This window comes from Eleginops maclovinus, chromosome 14, assembly GCF_036324505.1.
Source record: "Eleginops maclovinus isolate JMC-PN-2008 ecotype Puerto Natales chromosome 14, JC_Emac_rtc_rv5, whole genome shotgun sequence".
NCBI classification, from domain to species: domain Eukaryota; kingdom Metazoa; phylum Chordata; class Actinopteri; order Perciformes; family Eleginopidae; genus Eleginops; species Eleginops maclovinus.
In genome coordinates, this window is record NC_086362.1 from 14014298 (window position 1) to 14034391 (window position 20094).

The following is a 20094-nucleotide window of genomic DNA, read 5'->3' on the forward strand; positions in this document are numbered from 1 at the left end:
GGTAGCTGCTGAATTTACTCCAGGTGAACTAAAGTCTGATTTAAGGGCTGATTATATTTACCATCATTAATCCAGATCTGTAAAGTAACTAAAGGGATTAGATACATGTAGTGGAGTAGAAGTACACCATTTACCTCTGAATTGTAGTGGAGTAAGAGTATAAGCTCTACTATACAGTACTCGAGTAAATGTACTTAGTTACTTTACACCAGTGCTATGAGGTGCACCACAGTTAAATGTTGATAAGCCTGTAGTGATGGCACCGTCAAAATGTCAGCAGGGACTGTTGCTCCAGAAGTGTATTCCAGACAGAGTTATCTACAGTATGACATGAATTATTGGAAGCTCCTTCTGTATGTACCTATCTTATCTACAGCGTGCACAAATGTAATTTGAAATCTTCATACATAAAGGATGAGAAAGCAGGAGAAGTGAAACCTCACAGAAAATGTCATATTTCTAGAATAATCTAGAAATATTTGAGAAGAAAAAATATAATTAAATTTGAAAAAGTAATGTTCATAATACTTAGTTGAAAGAAATGCATAAAAGGTAGAAATCACAAATTCAAAGTAATGCATAAATGGTAATCAAAACAAAACTTTTATTGGTATATTTCACACACTGGATGCAGCTGAATGCGATTTGACAGTTTGAGGCAAAACACAAGACATGACAAAGTCAGAGATTAAAACATATTAGCACACATCATACAACTGCATTTATAAAAAGAAGAATATATTTTAAAACATAAGAAGAATGAAAGTAGTTTAACCATGTCAACAAGGAGCCTTTTTTATGTATTTATTTACCGATCACAAGCAGCCTCTAGCGGCCGCGTCTCGGACAGCACAGCGCCCAGCTTCTTTTTTTCTGAGCGCTTCTCTTTTTGGATTGGCCGCTCTGCAGCCAGGTGAGGAGTGCCCACAGCAGGGAGGGTTGATGTTAGACCAAATACACACACAACGTACATACACCGGGTAATCCGATCGTTGCACAAAGAATCCTGATCAGATATTGAACAGCCAGGTCAACAGAGAGAGAGATTATATTTGCAGTAATAAAAAGTAAAAGAAGCCGGAGAGCAGCGGCAGCTAAATGTGCCAGGTCTCACTCTAGCCGGAACGACCCACATGGCAACTGATGTATACCTTACAACAATGCATCCAATAGTTTTTAAGATATTGTTATGGCCCCCTCCACTCCACTAGGGGTCTCTGTGTTTGCAGAGGAAAGATAGCTCGCCCCGTCTTTGAAACATTATGCATAAAAAAGGTCACGGCTTAAATCGAGACGTAACCTGATGCAGTGATCAACTCAATACAAATACCATTAACCAACCCCATGTGACAGTTGCCAGAAACAAGTATGAATGGTTTTAACAAATAAAGAGAATAATAAATCAATAAACACAGACTAACTTTGTGTTGGCTCCTACAGCCGGTAACGTCACTGTAAAAATAAGAATCTTGTCATTGATCACGTTTAAGATGGAAACTATCATACAAAGATACACATGGACCCCTTTGAATTTCAGTAAATTAACAGCTGAATGGTGACAATGTTTCCCTATTACTTTGATTTCAGCAGCTGATCGGCTGTCAGCATGTTTCTGTCCACATCAGAGACTCTCAGACCTGCAGAGGACACAAAGACATTGAGGAACCAGACCAGATCCCAAACCCAAACCCAGCATAAATAGGTTCAGTGAATGTGGTTCTGAAGGTGTGGAGGTGGATCGGTTTGTCAGAAGAGACTCTGTAGAAGGACAGACAGCCAGCAGCACAATCGACATACACTGCCACTTTACCAAAGGAGTAGGAGGAGGAGGAGTAGGAGGAGGAGGAGGAGGAGATGCAAGTTTCTCTCTTATTGTGAGAGACATAGTAACCATAATCAGAGCAGCTCAGACTCCAGGACTGATAATTCCCTCCAAACACACAGTCCTCTCTGTCTCCTCTCCTGCCGATTCCTCTGTAAGTCACTGATATATGAAACCTTCCTCTCCACTCAACCTCCCAGTAACAGCGACCAGTCAGAGCATCTCTACACATCAGCTGAGGGTGGGAGAAAAATCTCTCTGGATGATCAGGATATGGCTGCTCCTCCTTCACATATGTCACCTTCCTGTTGTTGTCACACAGTTTGAGTCTCCTGTGTGCTGTGTTTGTGTCCAGCTCCAGTTCACAGGCATCTGATGGAGGGAACACAACACGGCTGCAGGTTGTCATCTGTTCATTTATTAACCACTGTACTGGCAATCACTGACAGACAATTATTAAAACTGACATTGCATATTCAACATGAGTCAGCATGTCGGTATTGAATCCTTGTGAATCACAGTGAAAACACACTCACTGTTCTGCCCACCTTATTTTATAAGTTTGATGATAAGTTAAGGTGTTATATTGTATTGTTAATAAAGGACTTTTATTATGACACTTTGAGTTACAGTGCACAGGAAGTAGGAGAGAAAGTGAAGTTAAGCAGAGAAGCAGGGCAGTAGACCTACACTTTTCCTATTAACTTAGTTAACAGCTCTGTCACAAAGCATTGACTGTGTATAATAATGACAAAAGTAGCTGTAAACATGTATTGTTTAATGTTATGACATTAGTAATGTTTAAATGTGTGTAACAAAGCGTTAGCATTCGGCTGGCGTTAGCATTCGGCTGGCGTTAGCATTCGGCTGGCGTTAGCATTCGGCTGGCGTTAGCATTCGGCTAGCGTTAGGATTCGTCTTGTATCTTCTTCTTTTTTGTAGTTTCAATGTAGTTTTTGTAGTTCCTTTTTCAATAAAGGAACATGGCTGCTCATTCCCTGGCTCTCAAAAGAGTTTGGCTGGCTGTTTAATCTACGTCAACACTGAGGCAGTATAACACATACAGAGAACAGTACACTCACACTTCCTCAGACCAGGTTTCAACCACTGTGGTCCACCATGTTCCATCCTGCAGGAAAAGGCAGTCAGAATAAACTTCATACACCTTCACTCATATCCACAATTAAACAGGAAGCACAGTCCCTCAGTTTGTGACAGAGTGTGTGTCCGTCTGTCTGTCCATACCCGAGTGTATCCAGTCTCCAAAGTGGATCCTCCAGTCCAGCAGACAGCAGCTTCTCTCCTGAGTCTCCTAGATGATTGTAGCTCAGGTCCAGCTTTCTCAGATTGGAGGGGTTGGAGCACAGAGCTGAGGCCAGAGAAACACAGCCTTGCTCTGTGACCATACAACCTGACATACTGAGAACACACACACACACACACACACACACACACACACACACACACACACACACACACACACACACACACACACACACACACACACACACACACACACACACACACACACACACACACACACACAGGAGTAAAGGTAAATTGGCAGAGCAGCCAACTTACCGTTGATGTTAAGTGTTGCTGAATACAACTTTAGTGTTATATTGCTACCACATTTTCTACAGGATCATAAACGTGACTAAAAAGTCTCAATATTTGCGTTGTAACAGCTGACCAGCTTTTCACTAACCTGAGAGTTTCCAGTGCACAGTGTGGACTCTCCAGTCCAGCAGACAGCAGCTTCACTCCTGGATCCTGCAGGTCATTGTTACTCAGGTCCAGCTCTCTCAGACTAGAGGACTCGGAGCTGAGGACTGAGGACAGAGCTTCACAGCTTCTCTCTGAGAGGTTACAGACAGTCAACCTAAAATAAATAAAAAAACTGTCCATTCCATAGCTCACATATGAAAACAACATAAACCTTATCAATGTAAAGACTTTTGACTTCAGTTTGTAAAATAACACCAATGACCAATCAGGAAAAACGATAGCAGCGTGAATGAATAACACAGCACTCACAGCTCCTCATATCTGTTCAAAAACTTGAGAAAAGTTATAAATGTACAAACCATAGACTGTCTATGGCATGGCGAACACAATTGCTACTTTATTTATGTCTGTAGGGCGTTGCTGTGAGTGCGGACGGAGCAGCTACATGTTAGCTTAGCCTGATCAATCGATCTCCATTCAGAAAACATTTCAAATGTCTTTCACCTGCCGTCTTTAAACACACCTGTCAAAGCATTCATTTGTACTTACCGTTATCAATAACGATTTTTTCGGCATCATTTTGATATGTGTATTACAATTAAATCACTTTAAAATGTATTTATTTTGTTGTTGGTATCTATCATAGTGCAAGCAATGTGAAGATTCACATCGCGTCCGATGTGAACGATTCATTATTACATAAATGTCCTGACTAACCTGAGAGTTTCCAGTGCACAGTGTGGACTCTCCAGTCCAGCAGACAGCAGCTTCACTCCTGAATCCTGCAGGTTGTTGTTACTCAGGTCCAGCTCTCTCAGACTAGAGGACTGGGAGCTGAGAACTGAGGACAGAGCTTCACAGCTTCTCTTTGAGAGGTTACAGCCACTCAGTCTGAAGAAGAATCGGCAATACAGAAGAAATCAATAACACAGCTTTTTTTCTGATAAAAAAAAGAAACTTCATTTCTAGTGCGCACGTACAGAGCTTTATTTGAGGCTTTGACCACTGGCAGCAGTTTCAGAAGAGCCTCCTCCAGAACAGAGTATTTCTTCAGGTCAAACACGTCCAGATCTTCTCCTGATGAGAGTAAGATGAAGACCAGAGCTGACCACTGAGCAGGAGACAGATTATCTGTGGAGAGGCTTCCTGACCTCAGATACTGTTGTATCTGCTCCACTAGAGAACGATCATTCAGTTCGTTCAGACAGTGGAACAGGTTGATGCTTCTCTCTGCAGTTAAAGTCTCTTCAATCTTTTTTTTGATAAACTCAATTGTTTTCTGTTTGAACTTTGAGTCACTTCCTGTTTGTCTCAGCAGACCACGCAGGATAGTCTGATTGGTGTGCAGAGAAAGACCCAGGAGGAAGCGGAGGAACAAGTCCAGGTGTCCGTTTGGACTCTCTAAGGCCTTGTCCACAGCACTCTGGTAGAGAAGAGTTAGTTTAGGTTGGACTACAGACTTCTGGGAAGTTGTGGGTTCTTCTGACAGCAGGTTGACTCCAGAGTTGATGAAGGTCAGATGGACATGGAGCGCAGCCAGAAACTCCTGAACGCTCAGATGGACGAAGCAGAACACCTGGTCCTGGTACAGTCCTCTCTCCTCTCTAAAGACCTGTGTGAACACTCCTGAGTACACTGAAGCTGCTCTGATATCAATGCCACACTCTGTCAGGTCAGACTCATAGAAGATCAGGTGGCCTTTCTGCAGCTGCTCAAAAGCCAGTTTTCCCAGAGACTCCATCATCTCCCTGCTATCTGGACTCCAGTGTTGATCTGTCTCAGCTCCTCCATCATACTTGATGTTCTTCACTTTGGACTGAACCACCAGGAAGTGGATGTACATCTCAGTCAGGGTCTTGGGCAGCTCTCCTTCCTCTATGGTTTTCAGCACCTCCTCCAGGACTGTAGCAGAGATCCAGCAGAAGACTGGGATGTGGCACATGATGTGGAGGCTTCGTGAGGTCTTGATGTGGGAGATGATGGTGTCGGCTTGCTCCTGATCTCTGAATCTTTTCCTGAAGTACTCCTCCTTCTGTGGGTCAGTAAACCCTCGGACCTCTGTCACCATGTCCACACACTCAGGAGGGATCTGATTGGCTGCTGCAGGTCGTGTGGTTATCCAGAGGCTAGCAGAGGGAAGCAGCTTCCCCCTGATGAGGTTTGTCAGCAGCACATCCACTGAGGTGGACTCAGTGACATCGGTCAGGATCACATTTTTGTGGAAGTCCAGAGGAAGTCGACACTCATCCAGACCGTCAAAGATGAACACAACCGGGAACTGATCAAAGCTGCAGATTCCTGCGTCTCTGGTTTCAGGGAAGAAGTGATGAACGAGTTCCACCAAGCTGTACTTTTTCTCTCTCACAACATTCAACTCTCTGAAGGTGAATGGAAATATGAACAGTATGTCCTGGTTGGCTTGGCCTTCAGCCCAGTCCAGAGTGAACTTCTGAGTTAAGACTGTTTTCCCAATGCCAGCCACTCCCTTTGTCAGCACTGTTCTGATTGGTGCATCTCTTCCAGGTGAGGCTTTAAAGAGGTTTTCTTGTCTGATGGTGGTTTCTGGTCTGTGTGGTTTCCTGGATGATGTTTCAATCTGTCTGACCTCATGTTCATCATTGACCTCTGCAGCTCCCCCCTCTGTGATGTAGAGCTCTGTGTAGATCTGGTTCAGAAGGGTTGGGTTTCCTGCTTTAGCAATACCCTCAAACACACACTGGAACTTCTTCTTCAAGGTGGATTTAAGTTCACGCTGGCACTCTGCAGCATTAGTTCCTTAAAACACATTTAAAAATGTATCAGTAAGTAGATATAAACTGAGAATCTGAACATTTAAGTTTGGCTGTATGGTTGGAATCAGCACATCAGAGGACACACTGATGTGATGCAGATGTGTATATTAACAGCAGAGATGGTCAATGTTGCCTAAATCTCCTCTCTCTATTTTACATCTTGTAAAATGTGTTGAATCCTCTTACTGCTCTGAAGACGGTCAGCCATCTCCTCCTGCTTCATGCTCCTTAGGAATTGCAGTGTGATCCTCAGAAATGCCTCTCTGCTTCTCCTGCTCTGCTGTTCATCCTCTCCATCCACGACCCCCTCATCGTCCCCCTGACTCTCAAAGCATTTGGGGTAATCAGAACTCAGAAACTTCTGGATCTTCTTCAGCTCATTCTTCAGAAAAGTGAAGATGTTCTTCTCCAGCAGCTGAAACCGAGTGATTTAATTTAAAGAAGACAACATGTGATTAATCTGTCAGTCTGAGGACCTGCTGGTCTAAACAGAGCTGCATGGTGACTGTTAGGACCTGTATGGTAATTAATCTGTAGTTCATAGTAAAAGGTGTAGTTGTACATTGTACACACCAGAAATATTGAGTCCAGCTCTGTCTGATGCTGTGGGGCACTGGGAACCTCTGAGATCTCCTGAAGAACTCTGTGGAGAAAACATGAAATATAAAAACATTTAAAGACTCTAATCTGCGCCCTTTTTACTGAAGGTGTTCAGGGATGAAGACAGAATAAGAGGTAACTCTGGGTCAGCAGGTTGAGGGGGCCCTGTAAAGGAAGCAACATTACTAAGGCCTGAAAGTGTCCTACTGGCAGAAACCTCACAGCAGCTGATGGGGTTTGAGCAGATTGGGAAGAACAGATAGCTTGGAAAATGCATCGAAGAAGTAGTACCGAAGATTAATGTACGAACATTACTGAATCAGAAGTCCTGCATAAACAGTGAGGTCCGTGCCAAGCTGAAAGCGCGGAATATCACGCACAGGTGGAGATTTGGATGAGTATAGGAAGTGAAGGTACGTGCTCCGGAGAGCTATTAGCAGTGCAAAAAGACACTCCAGAGACAAAGTGGAGTCTGACTTCAGAGGCTCTAACACCAGGAACATGTGGGAGGGCTAAGAACGATGACTGACTACAAAGGGGCAGCAGGCGGTGCTCAGGGACTACCTGTGTGTGCATCTCTCGCAGATGATCTGAACACTTTTCACGCACGGTTTGAGAGCAGGGCAGGGCTGTGGAGGTACAGAAGGCCCAAAAGCCCTGCCCTTTTTGTTTTAGACAGGGCTGATGTGTGCAGATTCTTTAAAAGGGTTAATCCGGGACCTGATGGCATCCCTGGCCTTCTCAAGGTGTGTGCCGTTTAGCTTGGAGAGGTGTTCACAGACATCTTCAACAGGACACTCCTGCAGTCTGTAGTCCGCGCAAAACTTAAACATCGTTCCTGTCCCCGAAAAAGACTGAAACCACCATAACTCAATGACTACCACCAAGTGGCACTCACTTCCATCATCATGAAGCCTCTGTTCTAGGAAGGCTTTCTACAAGATGTTGGAGTGTGTCTGTAGGAATTTTTGCCCATTCATCCAGAAGAGCATTTGTGAGTTCAGACCCTGAACTCACAAATGGACAACATGGACTCTAGAATACTCCGCGATTTCTACAGGTGCACCATAGAGAGCATCCTGACCGGCTGCATCACGGCCTGGTATGGCAGTGGCACTACCCTCAACCGTAAGACTCTACAGAGGGTGGTGAAAACTGCACAGCTGCAATCCATGGAGGACTTCTACTCCCAACTGCTCAGGAAGAATGCCAACCGGATTATCAAAGAACCACAACCCCCCAGCAACAAACTGTTCTGTCTGCTGCCGTCTGGCAGGCAGGCAGTAACGCAGCATCAGGATTAAAACCACCAGACTCAGAGACAGTTTCATCCCACAGGCTATAAGGCTATTAAACACCAAAGCTCTGTGAAGTGCCTCCATAAGCATTCATCTGTTGTCATCTAACAAAAATCATTTGTTTTTGACTAGTAATGCGGTCAAAAAAAAAAAGGGTTTTGACCGCATTACAGCGAGTGACAATACTACAAAGGGTTCTCTGTAAAGGAAATAAATGGATTGTATTATTCCGCACAAGAATACAAGTCTACCGATTCATCATTGATCACAACAGAAACGGTCAAGTCATTCCCGGGAGTTAAACCACCACATAGGAAGCTTCAGTATTGGGCTAAAATCCTACAGACATAATGTCAGGATATGCTAGGACTCTGTAAGAGGCAGAAACTCTGGATGTTGGAGAAAAAAGGCCTTGCTAGACATCAGATAGCCATTAGCATCACAAAAGAAGACTCTGAAAGATCCAGATGGTGAAAGGTCAGAAAAAACTATCTATCCGGTCTGATCAAGAAGGGCCGGGCCTCCACGGAGAGTAACCAGAACCCCGGTTCACAAGTGTAAAGCCTGAACGTAACAACCAAGCTTTGTCGGTAAGAGAGTAAAATTAACATTATGTAATGTTACAGGTCTTTTTTTGTGCAGACGAGTGCAGTGTTATCACACTCAGGCCATATTTCTTATTTTTATCAATGGAAGTTATACACTTCTCGGAAGAAGGACATTTTGGTTGTGGTTATTGTTCTTTGTCTGTCTGAACAGATCATGAGTGAAGTAAAAGAAGCATAGCTATGTAACATCTCTTTAACATCTGTGATATCACCGCTGCACAAATGACTGTTGAGTCCTACAACAGACTGTGAAGCTCTGCACCAACACCTGATTCTTCTTCTCCAGAGAGAATCAAATAATAACAATGTTCAGTTTTAAATTCTTACCTTTCATCAGAACTTTGTTTAGCTTTGAAAGTAATTGGAAGCTCCATAGAACCGTCACTCTTCATGGAAACACAGCTGGGTTCAGGTCTCTGCTGCTGGATCCTGATGCAAATAAACACACACCAATAAACAGCAGCTTAAAAGGTAAAAAGAACAGATTTGGACAGACTCTCACTAGCTAAAGGATTCTCACTGGCAAGTGTCTCAGCCTCCTATCCAAAAGGGACTATAAAAAGAGGCCTGGAAGAGCACTTCCTCCTCTTTGTCTCCAAACAGGATGAGTGTTCAGTAGCTGTGTATAATATTTCCGTCAATAACACAGAATCATCTTTAAGAATAACTGAACACCAGCCCAGACAAATGAAGGAACAGTGGATTGCAGCCCTAGTTTGCTGTTGGTGTATGGCTCTGCGTTGAACCCTTAATCCTCAACAGAAATGTTACTGTTCAGTTTACTTCAGTTCTGGACTTGTGTTACATGAGTCGTCATCAAAGAAGACTTGTTAACATTGACTTTAACATTGACCTGTGACTTCACTTGGATCCATTCATTAGGAATCACTAGATATACTCCCAAATAATATGAATGATTTCATTAATTCATTGTATTTGGAATAATTATTTTATTGATTTAAACAAATTAAAATGATTTGCTTCATTTAAAAATAGGATTTTCTTCATTTAAAATATGATTTTTTGAATATAGTAAATACAGATTCTGTGACTGCATTTCCTATTTCTTACATTTTTCAGGAAACATATTTTGGTGTTCAGTTGTCAATAAGAACATATTTTACAGCCAGGGCCCATGCACTGTTGTGACTCTACTCTTTTCAAGATGGTAGTCGGGTCAAAAACCTTTGCCTTTTAGAGCTGGGTCCAGATCTAGGTCTAGATGCAGGTCCAGGTCTCTTCTGCTGCTTCCTAATACAAACAAGTAAATGGGGACAAAACAAGATGGGGCAGGAATAAATCCAGGTCCCTGGTACAACATAAAGGCAGAGTGGTGATTAACAACAGAGGAGCTGGTACTCGGACCCAAAAATTGGTTTAACTTGGATACCATGTCTTTGCCTGGCCAGTGCCAAGATCCACTAATGTTGGAGTCTGGGATGGGATTTACATTATTGAGTCCACTCCCAGGATAATCTGATATTTCAAAAGTTGTGTTTTAAATAGTTACCTTTGTTTAGCTTTGAAGGTAACTGGAAGCTCCATAGACCAGTCACTCTTCATGGAAACACATCTGGGTTCGGGTCTCTGCTGCGGGATCCTGATACAAATAAACAGTCTGATAAAAACACACAGCACCCCATGCCACCCTTTATGTTATTAAAATCTCACTGCCTGCCGTCTTCCAGCAGTATTGTCACCAGACGAGGACAAGATAAGTAGAAAACAATTTATGTTCAACGCTTAGTTTGTTAGAGTTTTCATTCTTGTTTGCTAATGTAAAACAAAAGACCATATTACTTCCAAAACACATCCACATTGTTTCTGATACAGCACATAGCTTGTTCTCTCTTCCCTGTTTACCGCTAGAACAGAGACATTATGTGTATTATATAAACGTAACACAAAAAGTAAGGAAGTTTGTGTTTGGCAGCTTATTTCTGTATATGTAACAAAGCTTCTTGGCGATAAACCTTATACCGTTGGAAAGCCTGTTTATTTACCTTTCAAATGGTGCCACATTTGTGAGGAACAAGCATTTGTGGGAGGAGCAGCAGAGCTGATTATGTGGGTTGCACCCATGAAAAAAGTGACAAATCTCCTCTGCCAAACTGCTTTTTTTGCTGTTGACTCTTTTGGTGTTGTTTGGTGGATTGGATGATTGAAGTCTGATGGAACAAGACATACTGGCAACAATTTTTTATTAACAATTTAACAAGCAGCCTGAGTAACGTGTGGAAGACACAAATGCATGTTCCTCACAATAGAATGAATAATAGACCAAACACACATTTCCTTATTTTTTGTGTTAAGTTTATATCACAACTTCACTCTAAGTCCCTCCCATAGAGCATCTGGTCTGAGTGTTAGCAGTACATGCTAACTGAAACAAAAGCCACACTATGTTCCTAATCATATCCAGCGTTGATTCTGAAATGAAGTACTAAATGAACACCGTATTTTTTCTCGTGGGTGTGCCACAACAACAGTATTATTACATCCAGTAGCTGTACTGAAGCTGCCCCCCCATGTAGCCTACTTTGGGAAAGGAATCTGCTGGCTATGTAGCTTCTCACACAAAGCATGTGAAATGCAACAGAACATAATGTTTCATAAAATGCTAAATGAAAACAAGGTTATACATATCCTGCTGTAGCGTGAAGGAGGCCTGAGGCCTCAGAGACAATGATCTCCAGTTTTAACACATGATGAGAAACTTTGCCATTAACAAGGACATAGATAGACAATGATCTCCAGTTTCATTACAAACCAGGCTGCATCTGAACGCATGCTGCTGGCTAAACCCAGCCACCTTTGCCAGACCCCCCGTCCGCACGCTGTCTACATCCGTCCCCAGCACGGCAACCACCCGGTCATCCATCCGTAAGGCAACAGCAATTCCTTACACTTGGGTTGTGCTAATTTTTAGCTATTAAGTTCAGGTTAAAACTCCCCAAATAGTTTCCTGCATCTTTCAGCTGTAAAGAGTTTCAAATATACTTTCCGTATTTGTCCAAACCATCTGATTCACTGTCCATTTATATTGTGTAACCTTCCTTTCCCACATTCGCCATTCATATTATTCTGTGATACGTATGTTTTCCTTAGCGTTGTATAATCTTAGTTAGTTAATAAATGTTTCATTTATAAAGAACCTGTTTATGTGTTTTTGTGTGTGAGGTAAAGCAGCCGCTGTTCACCGAGTAAACTCCAACTTTCAGAATATGAGACTGAAGCTATGTATTTACTCTCTTACTAGAGAGTGGTGCCCCGACCTTATTAAATCGTTACATTAACGTATTTTATTATTATTATTTTAAGGTATATTTCAAGTTGATAGCTTACATAGAGTGCTGGTCACAATAATGAGGGATAACTGTTAAAACTACACGAGACAATATACGCTACACTGCACAATACTGTCTTATACGTTTCCAAACATTTCACAGGTCAAATGGTTTGCACACATGATTTAGTAGCCTAAAACAGCACAGCGTCTGGTCTTCTCATACATCCTGCTGAATACACACACACACAGAGGTGCTGCAGGAGGGAATTCAGGTAAGAGGATGGGCAGAGGCTTAACGTGGTTGGTTATTTGCTAATGCCGTACAACCCACAAATGAAGATTAATTTTTAGTCACGTATGAACCCAAACCTAACTCACCCATTTTTTGAGCACATTTCATATACTTGGATCAGGAAGGAAAGAGAGACAACCTTTTTTCTGACACTCTCTGAGTCTCTTAAGGGGAGACATATATATGTATTAAAGACATTGAAAAGTGCATTTTGCATAATAAGGGACCTTTAAGGAATTTGAAACCATGTCAGGGCCTCATTAAGGCCAACTCTCAAAAAATACAAGAGAGGGAAGAGCGGGAATTTTGTGATTTACTCTTTACCCAACAGCAGCAGATAGAAACAATGCTCAGTTTTAAATTGTTACCTTTTTTCAGCACTTTGTTTAGCTTGAAAGGTAATAGGAAGCTCCATAGACCCCTCACTCTTCATGGAAACACAGCTGGGTTCAGGTCTCTGCTGTTGGATCCTTGTACAAATAAACACAGACTAATAAAAAGCAGTTCAAAACATGAAAAACATTTTGAAGAGATTCTCAGTAGTTGAAATGTCATTGTTCATTGTGCTCTGTTAATCATTATATTGATGATATAAATACTAAGCAGAGTTCTGGATCCGCTTCACCATGACTTTAACTCGTCATGAGTCCGGGGACTCAGGACTTCCGTATACAAACAAGTGAAAAGAGAAAAAAGTTCATTTGAGCAGTTTCTCACTCTTTCTTTAGCTTCACATCAGTTTCCGCTGTGCTGTTCTTCTTTATTGTCCAACTGGAGGACATCTGACTTGCAGCAGAGCAATAAACAACAACATAAAACACATGACAATAAAAGAAACACCTCTAAAAAGATGTATTTTTGTAGGGTTGGATACAGTTCTAAGTGTAAGCTGAGTTTGTGTAGGTGCGAGGTGAGATTTACCTTTGGTGCAAAGGACGCATGTATATTGCAATAGGAATCATTTAAAGGTGGTATTTGAAATTGTTCTCTGATGTCTACAAAGAAGGTATATAACTTTGGGTGATCCAAAAAATGTCCAGATGCGGTTTTACAGACCCATTTACAACCCTATGATTTGGTCCTAGAATGAAACAAGCTGAATTGCCTTATTTTGGGGCTCATTTAAATAATTATGATGAACTCTGCTCTGATTGGCTGGTTTACAAGGAGCACTCCATGGCTGCCTCAGAGCCCACAGAAGTAAGTGAAGTTTACGAAACTGTGAGAGATCAACCATGGAGGCTATTGGCATCCAACCTTACATCTTTGAGTCTTTATCGGAGGAGGAAACCGATGAATTTGAAGAACAGCCAGTTGGCCGGAGATTGGAGAGCAACGTTACGGAGTGGTAAGTGTTAGCGTTAGTGTTTCCAGCAGCTGGTGTATGCAAATGTTGGGGCTGGACTACCGTGTGTGAAGTAACACACAGGGATTGTTGTAATTCACCCGTTTTACCGCTGTGGTATGCATATTCATGATTTGCACGTGAAGGAGGAAACAATGGTGTTTGAGGTTCACAGTATGTCAGTCCAATGTACCGAACTATTCAACTATGCCAAGGTAAATACAGTTTTCCATTCTATGGAACCTTTAAAGGAAAATGTATTGCACTTTGCCCTCCGACCTCACAGAGAGGAGGGTCAGGGCTCTCTAACACACGTCCTTCAGATCGGACCAGAAATCACATGTGAAAATATTATGCCAAGAAACCTGTAATCTCATGGCATCACCGTATCTTTTACAAGATTACGTAAAATATAAAGAAACAGTGTATTTAGAATGAAAAAGTTTGATATAATTATAATAATGATAACAGCTAATGTCATTATTATACAAAATACGTAGTTATATAATTTTTGTTGATCTCTTAATCTATTCTTTGTGTCCTTCCCTTCACACAGGAACACTCAGAGGTCTCCATTCTGATCGCCATATTAGTGAATAGTCAAACGAACTATTTTTATGAGAAGATAAAAGTCTCTGGTACATATAAATTACATTTTTGTGTGATTGGACTCTTTAGTTAAATAAAGGACAGAAAAGTATAAAAATGTTCACTATTTATTGGTCATAGAAATATTCTAAACATAAAGTACGTTACACACTTCTACATTCTTACCTTCTAATTGTAGAAAATCCAGACTGAACGGTAACAGGATGATCCATAGACCGGTCACTCTTCATGGACACACCGCTGGATCCAGGTCCATCTCCATCTCCATCACCAGGTCCAGGTCCAGGTTTAGGTCCAGGTCCAGGTCCAGGTCTAGCAGAGTGTGCTGTGTGCTCTAGGCTTGAACACAACACACACAGATCTTGGAGTGTTAACAATGAGTGCTGAGCTGTGACATGCAGAAGAGTCATGGACAGTTGGGAGATCTCACCTCTGAGCTATGGTCTGACTGTCATGCTCCCCACACAGAGAGCTTTTAGGGGGGGTGGCTCGCTCCTCTCTGTCCTCAAACTGATCCATATCAGAGCCCCCACCTTCACACAAACACAACAACACGCTCATTCATTACAACATGTAATCACAGGAAACATTAGTGCTCCTCCTCTCAGATATTCAGGCTGACAGGAACCTTGTTGGAGCCCTAACAGGATCTGATCAATCCAGAATGTGTCCCACAGCCCCAGGCCCGCCCAGGAAATCACTTGACCCATATATACTGTATATACTTTTTAGATTGTCAAAAATGATCATGAACCACCCAAAAGGTCAGCCTTGCTCCCACAAAGTAACATTCCCATACAACTAAACTGCACCCTCAAAAATATTTGGACAGAACTGCCAAATTGTGTTAGAAAAAATGATGATGGTTTAGATCAGGGGTGCCCAAATACTTCCCGATGGAGGGCCAAAATTGAACGTGAGGGGAGGGCCGAGGGCCAAAATGATAATTTTGCAGTACATTAAGTGTACGGTAAATATACGAGTGCAGTACATTACGTGTGTAAGTTAAGCATACGTGTGCAAAATAAACACTATATCACAAAGTCATTTTGAAAAATGAATTGCACTGTTTACTGTGTTTCACATTTAGGTCAATAACATTTCATAACATCGATCTGGCTTCTTTAAATTAAAAAAATAACTGAAGCACTATGAAATATTTGTGGACAGGTGTGGAACATTACCAGTCCTTGGGCCTACCATACTCCCAGGTGACACAATGGGGGCCTAGGGCAGGCCTACATATTCTGCCTGTAGTAGTCCAATCAGTGGGAAACATGAAGCCTGTTCTTGGTTTTTAAAAGCCTCTCAATATCAGGTTCAAGCTGACTAACTGACAAAGTGAGAATGTCATGTAGGTGAGAGTCAGATAAAGCATTCCTCAGTTTGGACTTGTTAAGATTCATAAGGCTGAAAGCCTGCTCACAGACATAAGTACTTCCAAAGAGGGATAACATAACCTGGGCATGTTTGCGTATCTTGCCATATCTGTGTGCGGGAATAGACCTGTAAAAATCTTGTAAGGAAAGCTCTCTGAACCTGCTATGGAGGTCTGAATCAGACTGAAGTTCCAAAAGTTCCATTTGAAGCTCCTCACTGACTGCATCCACATTCACAGAAAAAGGTTGAGCAAACAGCTCAAATGCTGTTGTATTTCCACGAAAATCTTCAAAGCGATGGTCGAACTCCACCTCAAGATTGTTGAGAATGTTGAGGTATTTTGGTGTGTCTTCCTCCATCAACCCAACTTCTCTGAGGCTAGGGAAATGTGCCAAATTTCCTGAAAATACAGACACAAAGACAAAAGCAGCAATGTAAGATGCAAGGTTGTTCATGAAATGAAATGAAATACCAATCATCAATCAAATGGTGGGCAGGGGATATATTTTGTTTTGTTTATGGCTGCAGTAGACTATGAAAAGCAATACAACTACTGTTTTGGATTTAATGCCTGGTTTAGTGGTTTTAAAAAGAACATCTATTTTCCACCAACACAAAGTATACATGCATCACAAACAATATATCTATGATAGCATGGTTGTGACAACAAGCGTAATACATTGTTTTATGTTCAATAAAATATTAAAGTTAGATCTCACCTTTTGAGAGATGTCTGCTAAGCAGCTGGAACTTTTGCTTGAAGGCTTTGACATGGTCATACATCTGCGTGATCATCTGGTCTCTCCCTTGGAGCTGAAGATTGAGGATATTCAGCAGCTCTGTGATGTCCACAAGAAAAGCCAGGTCTGCAAGCCAGTGACTGTCCGTGGGCACTTGGATGTTGTTCGTCTTCATGGCTTGAAACTCTCTTATTTCCTCGCGCAGATCAAAGAAACCCCGCAAAACTTTCCCACGGCTCAACCACCGCACCTCCTGATGGTACAATACATCACCATACTGGGCATCCATCTCATCAAGCAGAGCTTTGAATTGACGGTGTGAGAGGGCCTTTGAGCGAATATTGTTGACAATGGCGACGACATCCTGCATGACGTTTTTGAAGCCCATGTTTTTAGCGCACAGTTGCTCCTGATGCAAAATACAATGGTACTTTAAAATCGAGCCACCAAACTCGGAGACCTTGTCCGACACAAGTGCAGTTAGCCCTGCTCGCTTACCGACCATGGCGGGGGCTCCATCAGTCATGATGCCAGATAGGGTTTCCCAGTTCAAACCGTTCTTGTCCAGAACTCGCTCCACTGCCATAAAAATATCCACACCTTTTGTTGTCCCTTTCAATGTTTCAAGGCCCGCTAGTTCTTGACACACTTCAAAGTCCTCATTGACGCCTCGCAAAAACACCAGCAACTGTGCTGAGTCGGACATGTCGGTGCTTTCATCGCACGCAATGGAGAAGGCAGAAAAGTGACTTGCTCTTTGGGCTATCTGACCTCGAACGTCTTCGGCCATGTCCTCAACGCGGCGGGTGACAGTGTTCCGTGACAGGCTAATTTGAGAAAACACACGCATCTGATTTGGACACACATCTTGGGCAGCAATTGTCAAACACTCCTTGACGAAATCACCCGCTGCAAAAGCTCTCCCACTTCTCACGATTGCATTGCTAATGCGATAACTAGCCCGAGTGGCATTTTCTTGTGCAGTCGACGGCTGAAGTAGAGTTCGCTGCTGGGTGGTTAGCTTTGTTAGCAAGTCTGCTAACTTGACCTTGCAATGTTCTCCAGTGTACTTTGCGAACTCAGCCGCATGCTTAGTTAGATAGTGACGGCGAATGTTGTATTCCTTTGAAACAGCGACCCTCTGCTTACATACCAGACACACTGCATTGGAATCTACCTCGGTAAAAAAATAGTCCTGTTCCCAAGTTTTTTTAAATTTTCGTTTGTCTGTGTGCCACAGCCTACTACGCTCCATCCTTGAATCCTCTCACTCACTGGTCTTGGGCGTTATCGGGTAGCTAGGAGCTGACTGGAGCTCAACAGCGCCATCCTATGGCATTATTTGGTAGTGCGCCAATAAATAATTTTCAACGAGAACTTCCGATCGTTTATGGTGGGACAGTGCGGGAAGGCACGGGCCAAATTTAATCGGTCGCGGGCCAAGTTTGGCCCGCGGGCCCCAATTTGGGCAGCCATGGTTTAGATGAAAATAAAGCATATACATTTTGTTATGCATATGTATTATGAAACTGATGAGTGTAATGGCATCTCCTCTCAGCTCATATAATAATAAAAGAAAGCTATAGGGAGGAGTTCTTCACCCTGTCTGAATGAGAAGAGTAAAATTCACCACAACCAACATAAACCGCCTTTAACTTTATTGGTGGTGACACAAAGTTATGTGACCATGCTGAAGTTTAAACAAATGACCTCATACATTTATTTTAACATTACAATTTACAATCTTTCATTTCTTTAAGGTCCCCTGTTATGCTTTTCCGGTTATAACCCATCCTTCCGTGTGTTATGTAGCTTTTTCTGCATGTAAACGGTCTGCAAAATCACAAACCCTCAAAGTACACCCTGTAGCGAGTAAAACTCTAAAGGAGAAAACCCATGTCTATGCTGCCCTCCCACGCCTAGTTGGAGATTTTTCTTCTTCCATTTTTTTCTTCCGGGGGCTATTGACGTCACTAAATCTGGAGACCAATCGGCAAGTTGGCACGCCCATAGCTATAGACCAATAGGCACACCCTCTGCCAACCGACCATTTACTGTTGCAAGGCTGAAATGTCAACAAAGTACTGTGCCCTGAAATGTGAGGGGAAATGTCATCTGTTTGCCTTACCGAAGGCAGAACCACGAAAAGGCAGTGGTTGAAAAAAAAATTGACAGAGAATGAATAGAGATACTATACAGAGATGCTGTATGAGAAAACCAAGGTGATATTGGAACATTGAACAACGTAAATCTATTCTAGTACACCTCAACAATGGAATTATGATCAGTAAAAATGGACACAATATTGGGACCTTTAAAAATGCTTTTGTTATTGATGGAAAATAAATGTATTGACCTGTAAATTATAATTGTTTTACGAAGAAAATTATTATATTGATTTCAAACTATTTAAGTTAAATAAATATGCTTTTTTGAAGAAAAAATAAATATAATTTTGTAAAAAATAATCAAAAGTTCTTAAGCAGGTAACTCTTACTGCAGAGTTTCCCCTTAAAATGATGAAATGATGCCAGAAAACAATACTTCTGTTTGTCAAATACGGTATAAAGACTCCAGAAATATGAAGATGGTGTCAAATAGAGCGTCAGACGGCAGAGACAGCTTTGTTTTTGCGGAGAGTAAATAGGGGATGGTCTGGTCGGTCTGCCGAAAACAGTTATGAGGTTATTGATGGAAACATAATTACATTAATTTAAAGATAGGATTTTTATTGATTACTCTATTCACATCGGCCCTCTGTCTACCTGTCTGTTTCCTGTGTAGCCCCAGCGTTTTCTGCTGTGCGTTCGGTGTTCACTCTGTGTAAGCATCCTTGGGTTTATGAAAGGCATATGAATTAAAGTTATTATTACTTTTATATGTACCTAAAATTGATCTTAGTGATTTAAATAAAGTACGTTCTTAATAAATATTTCATTGTTGTGAAATGATTCACCAATCTAAAATGGATTTGCTAATTGATGCTTAAATTATTAGAAATAATAAGAAAGGGAAAACCTTTTTTTGTAATATTTTTAATTTAATTTATATTTATTTTAAAAATGATTTTTCTATTCATTAAAAGCAATTATATTTGAATTTATAATATAAATTAATTTTGTATTTACTGCATTCTTTATTTTTAATTTAGAAAAGTACAGTAACGCTTCAATCTGTCTCGTTGCAGTTCTGAAAAATGGATATTAGTTAGCATAATTAGCATGTGGTAGGAGCAGCCGTTTGTGGCTTACTGTTCGCACTAAACACATTAACACCCAGTGACGAAACTGACTGGAGAGCAGAGATCACCTGAGAGTCATTTCTCACTGAAAACTGTCACTTACCAGTTTGACGAGGAGCAAAACTTCTATGTCCCAACAGGAAGTGAAGGTAACACCGGAAGAGCCACGGAGAACAGGAAGGGAGACAAGTGGACCATATGTGACTCATTAGCTGTACATGAGCGCCATCTTGTGACAGCACATGGTATCCCATCAGAGCTAGTGTCAGTGTTTAGAGTGCACATTAAAGGAGACTACCATAGGTGGAAGTACTCTGTTACAGTAGAAGTCCTGCATTCAAAAGGACTCT

General features: G+C 41.8%; 2 protein-coding genes across 3 annotated transcripts; both read right to left on the reverse strand.

Moving 5' to 3' along the window:
* Window positions 1–584: 584 nt before the first annotated feature.
* Window positions 585–19890, reverse strand: LOC134875675 (NLR family CARD domain-containing protein 3-like). 2 transcript variants are annotated; one of them, XR_010167257.1, is made up of 16 exons: window positions 19848–19890; window positions 14814–14916; window positions 14549–14722; window positions 12798–12899; window positions 10359–10448; window positions 10034–10099; window positions 9176–9277; window positions 6916–6985; window positions 6529–6757; window positions 4531–6325; window positions 4268–4441; window positions 3531–3704; window positions 3068–3241; window positions 2905–2951; window positions 1549–2194; window positions 585–1483 (listed from the first exon to the last, which is right to left on the reverse strand). XR_010167257.1 is itself a non-coding variant. In XM_063900270.1 (15 exons), the coding sequence occupies exons 2-15, from the start codon at window positions 14900–14902 to the stop codon at window positions 1632–1634; spliced, it is 3849 nt and encodes a 1282-aa protein (XP_063756340.1). In that variant the 5' UTR covers window positions 14903–14916; window positions 19848–19890; the 3' UTR covers window positions 585–1631. The 2 variants fall into 2 exon arrangements, 1 of the variants encoding a protein (XP_063756340.1); XM_063900270.1 differs by having other exon boundaries at window positions 585–2194.
* Window positions 15452–17971, reverse strand: LOC134875679 (general transcription factor II-I repeat domain-containing protein 2B-like). The gene is made up of 2 exons (XM_063900275.1): window positions 16483–17971; window positions 15452–16163 (listed from the first exon to the last, which is right to left on the reverse strand). The coding sequence occupies exons 1-2, from the start codon at window positions 17756–17758 to the stop codon at window positions 15649–15651; spliced, it is 1791 nt and encodes a 596-aa protein (XP_063756345.1). The 5' UTR covers window positions 17759–17971; the 3' UTR covers window positions 15452–15648.
* Window positions 19891–20094: the final 204 nt, after the last annotated feature.

What these genes read in the sequence shown, in the direction of transcription:
- LOC134875679 (XM_063900275.1), bottom strand. Translation starts at nt 17,758, where the DNA reads ATGGAGCGTAGTAGGCTGTGGCACACAGACAAACGAAAATTTAAAAAA. An exon ending in TAGCAGACATCTCTCAAAAG is followed by an intron (nt 16,164 to 16,482) that starts GTGAGATCTAAC and finishes CTGTATTTTCAG; the next exon opens with GAAATTTGGCACATTTCCCT.
- LOC134875675 (XM_063900270.1), bottom strand. Translation starts at nt 14,902, where the DNA reads ATGGATCAGTTTGAGGACAGAGAGGAGCGAGCCACCCCCCCTAAAAGC. An exon ending in AGCTGGACTCAATATTTCTG is followed by an intron (nt 6,758 to 6,915) that starts GTGTGTACAATG and finishes ACTCGGTTTCAG; the next exon opens with CTGCTGGAGAAGAACATCTT. An exon ending in AAAGCCTCAAATAAAGCTCT is followed by an intron (nt 4,442 to 4,530) that starts GTACGTGCGCAC and finishes ATTCTTCTTCAG; the next exon opens with ACTGAGTGGCTGTAACCTCT.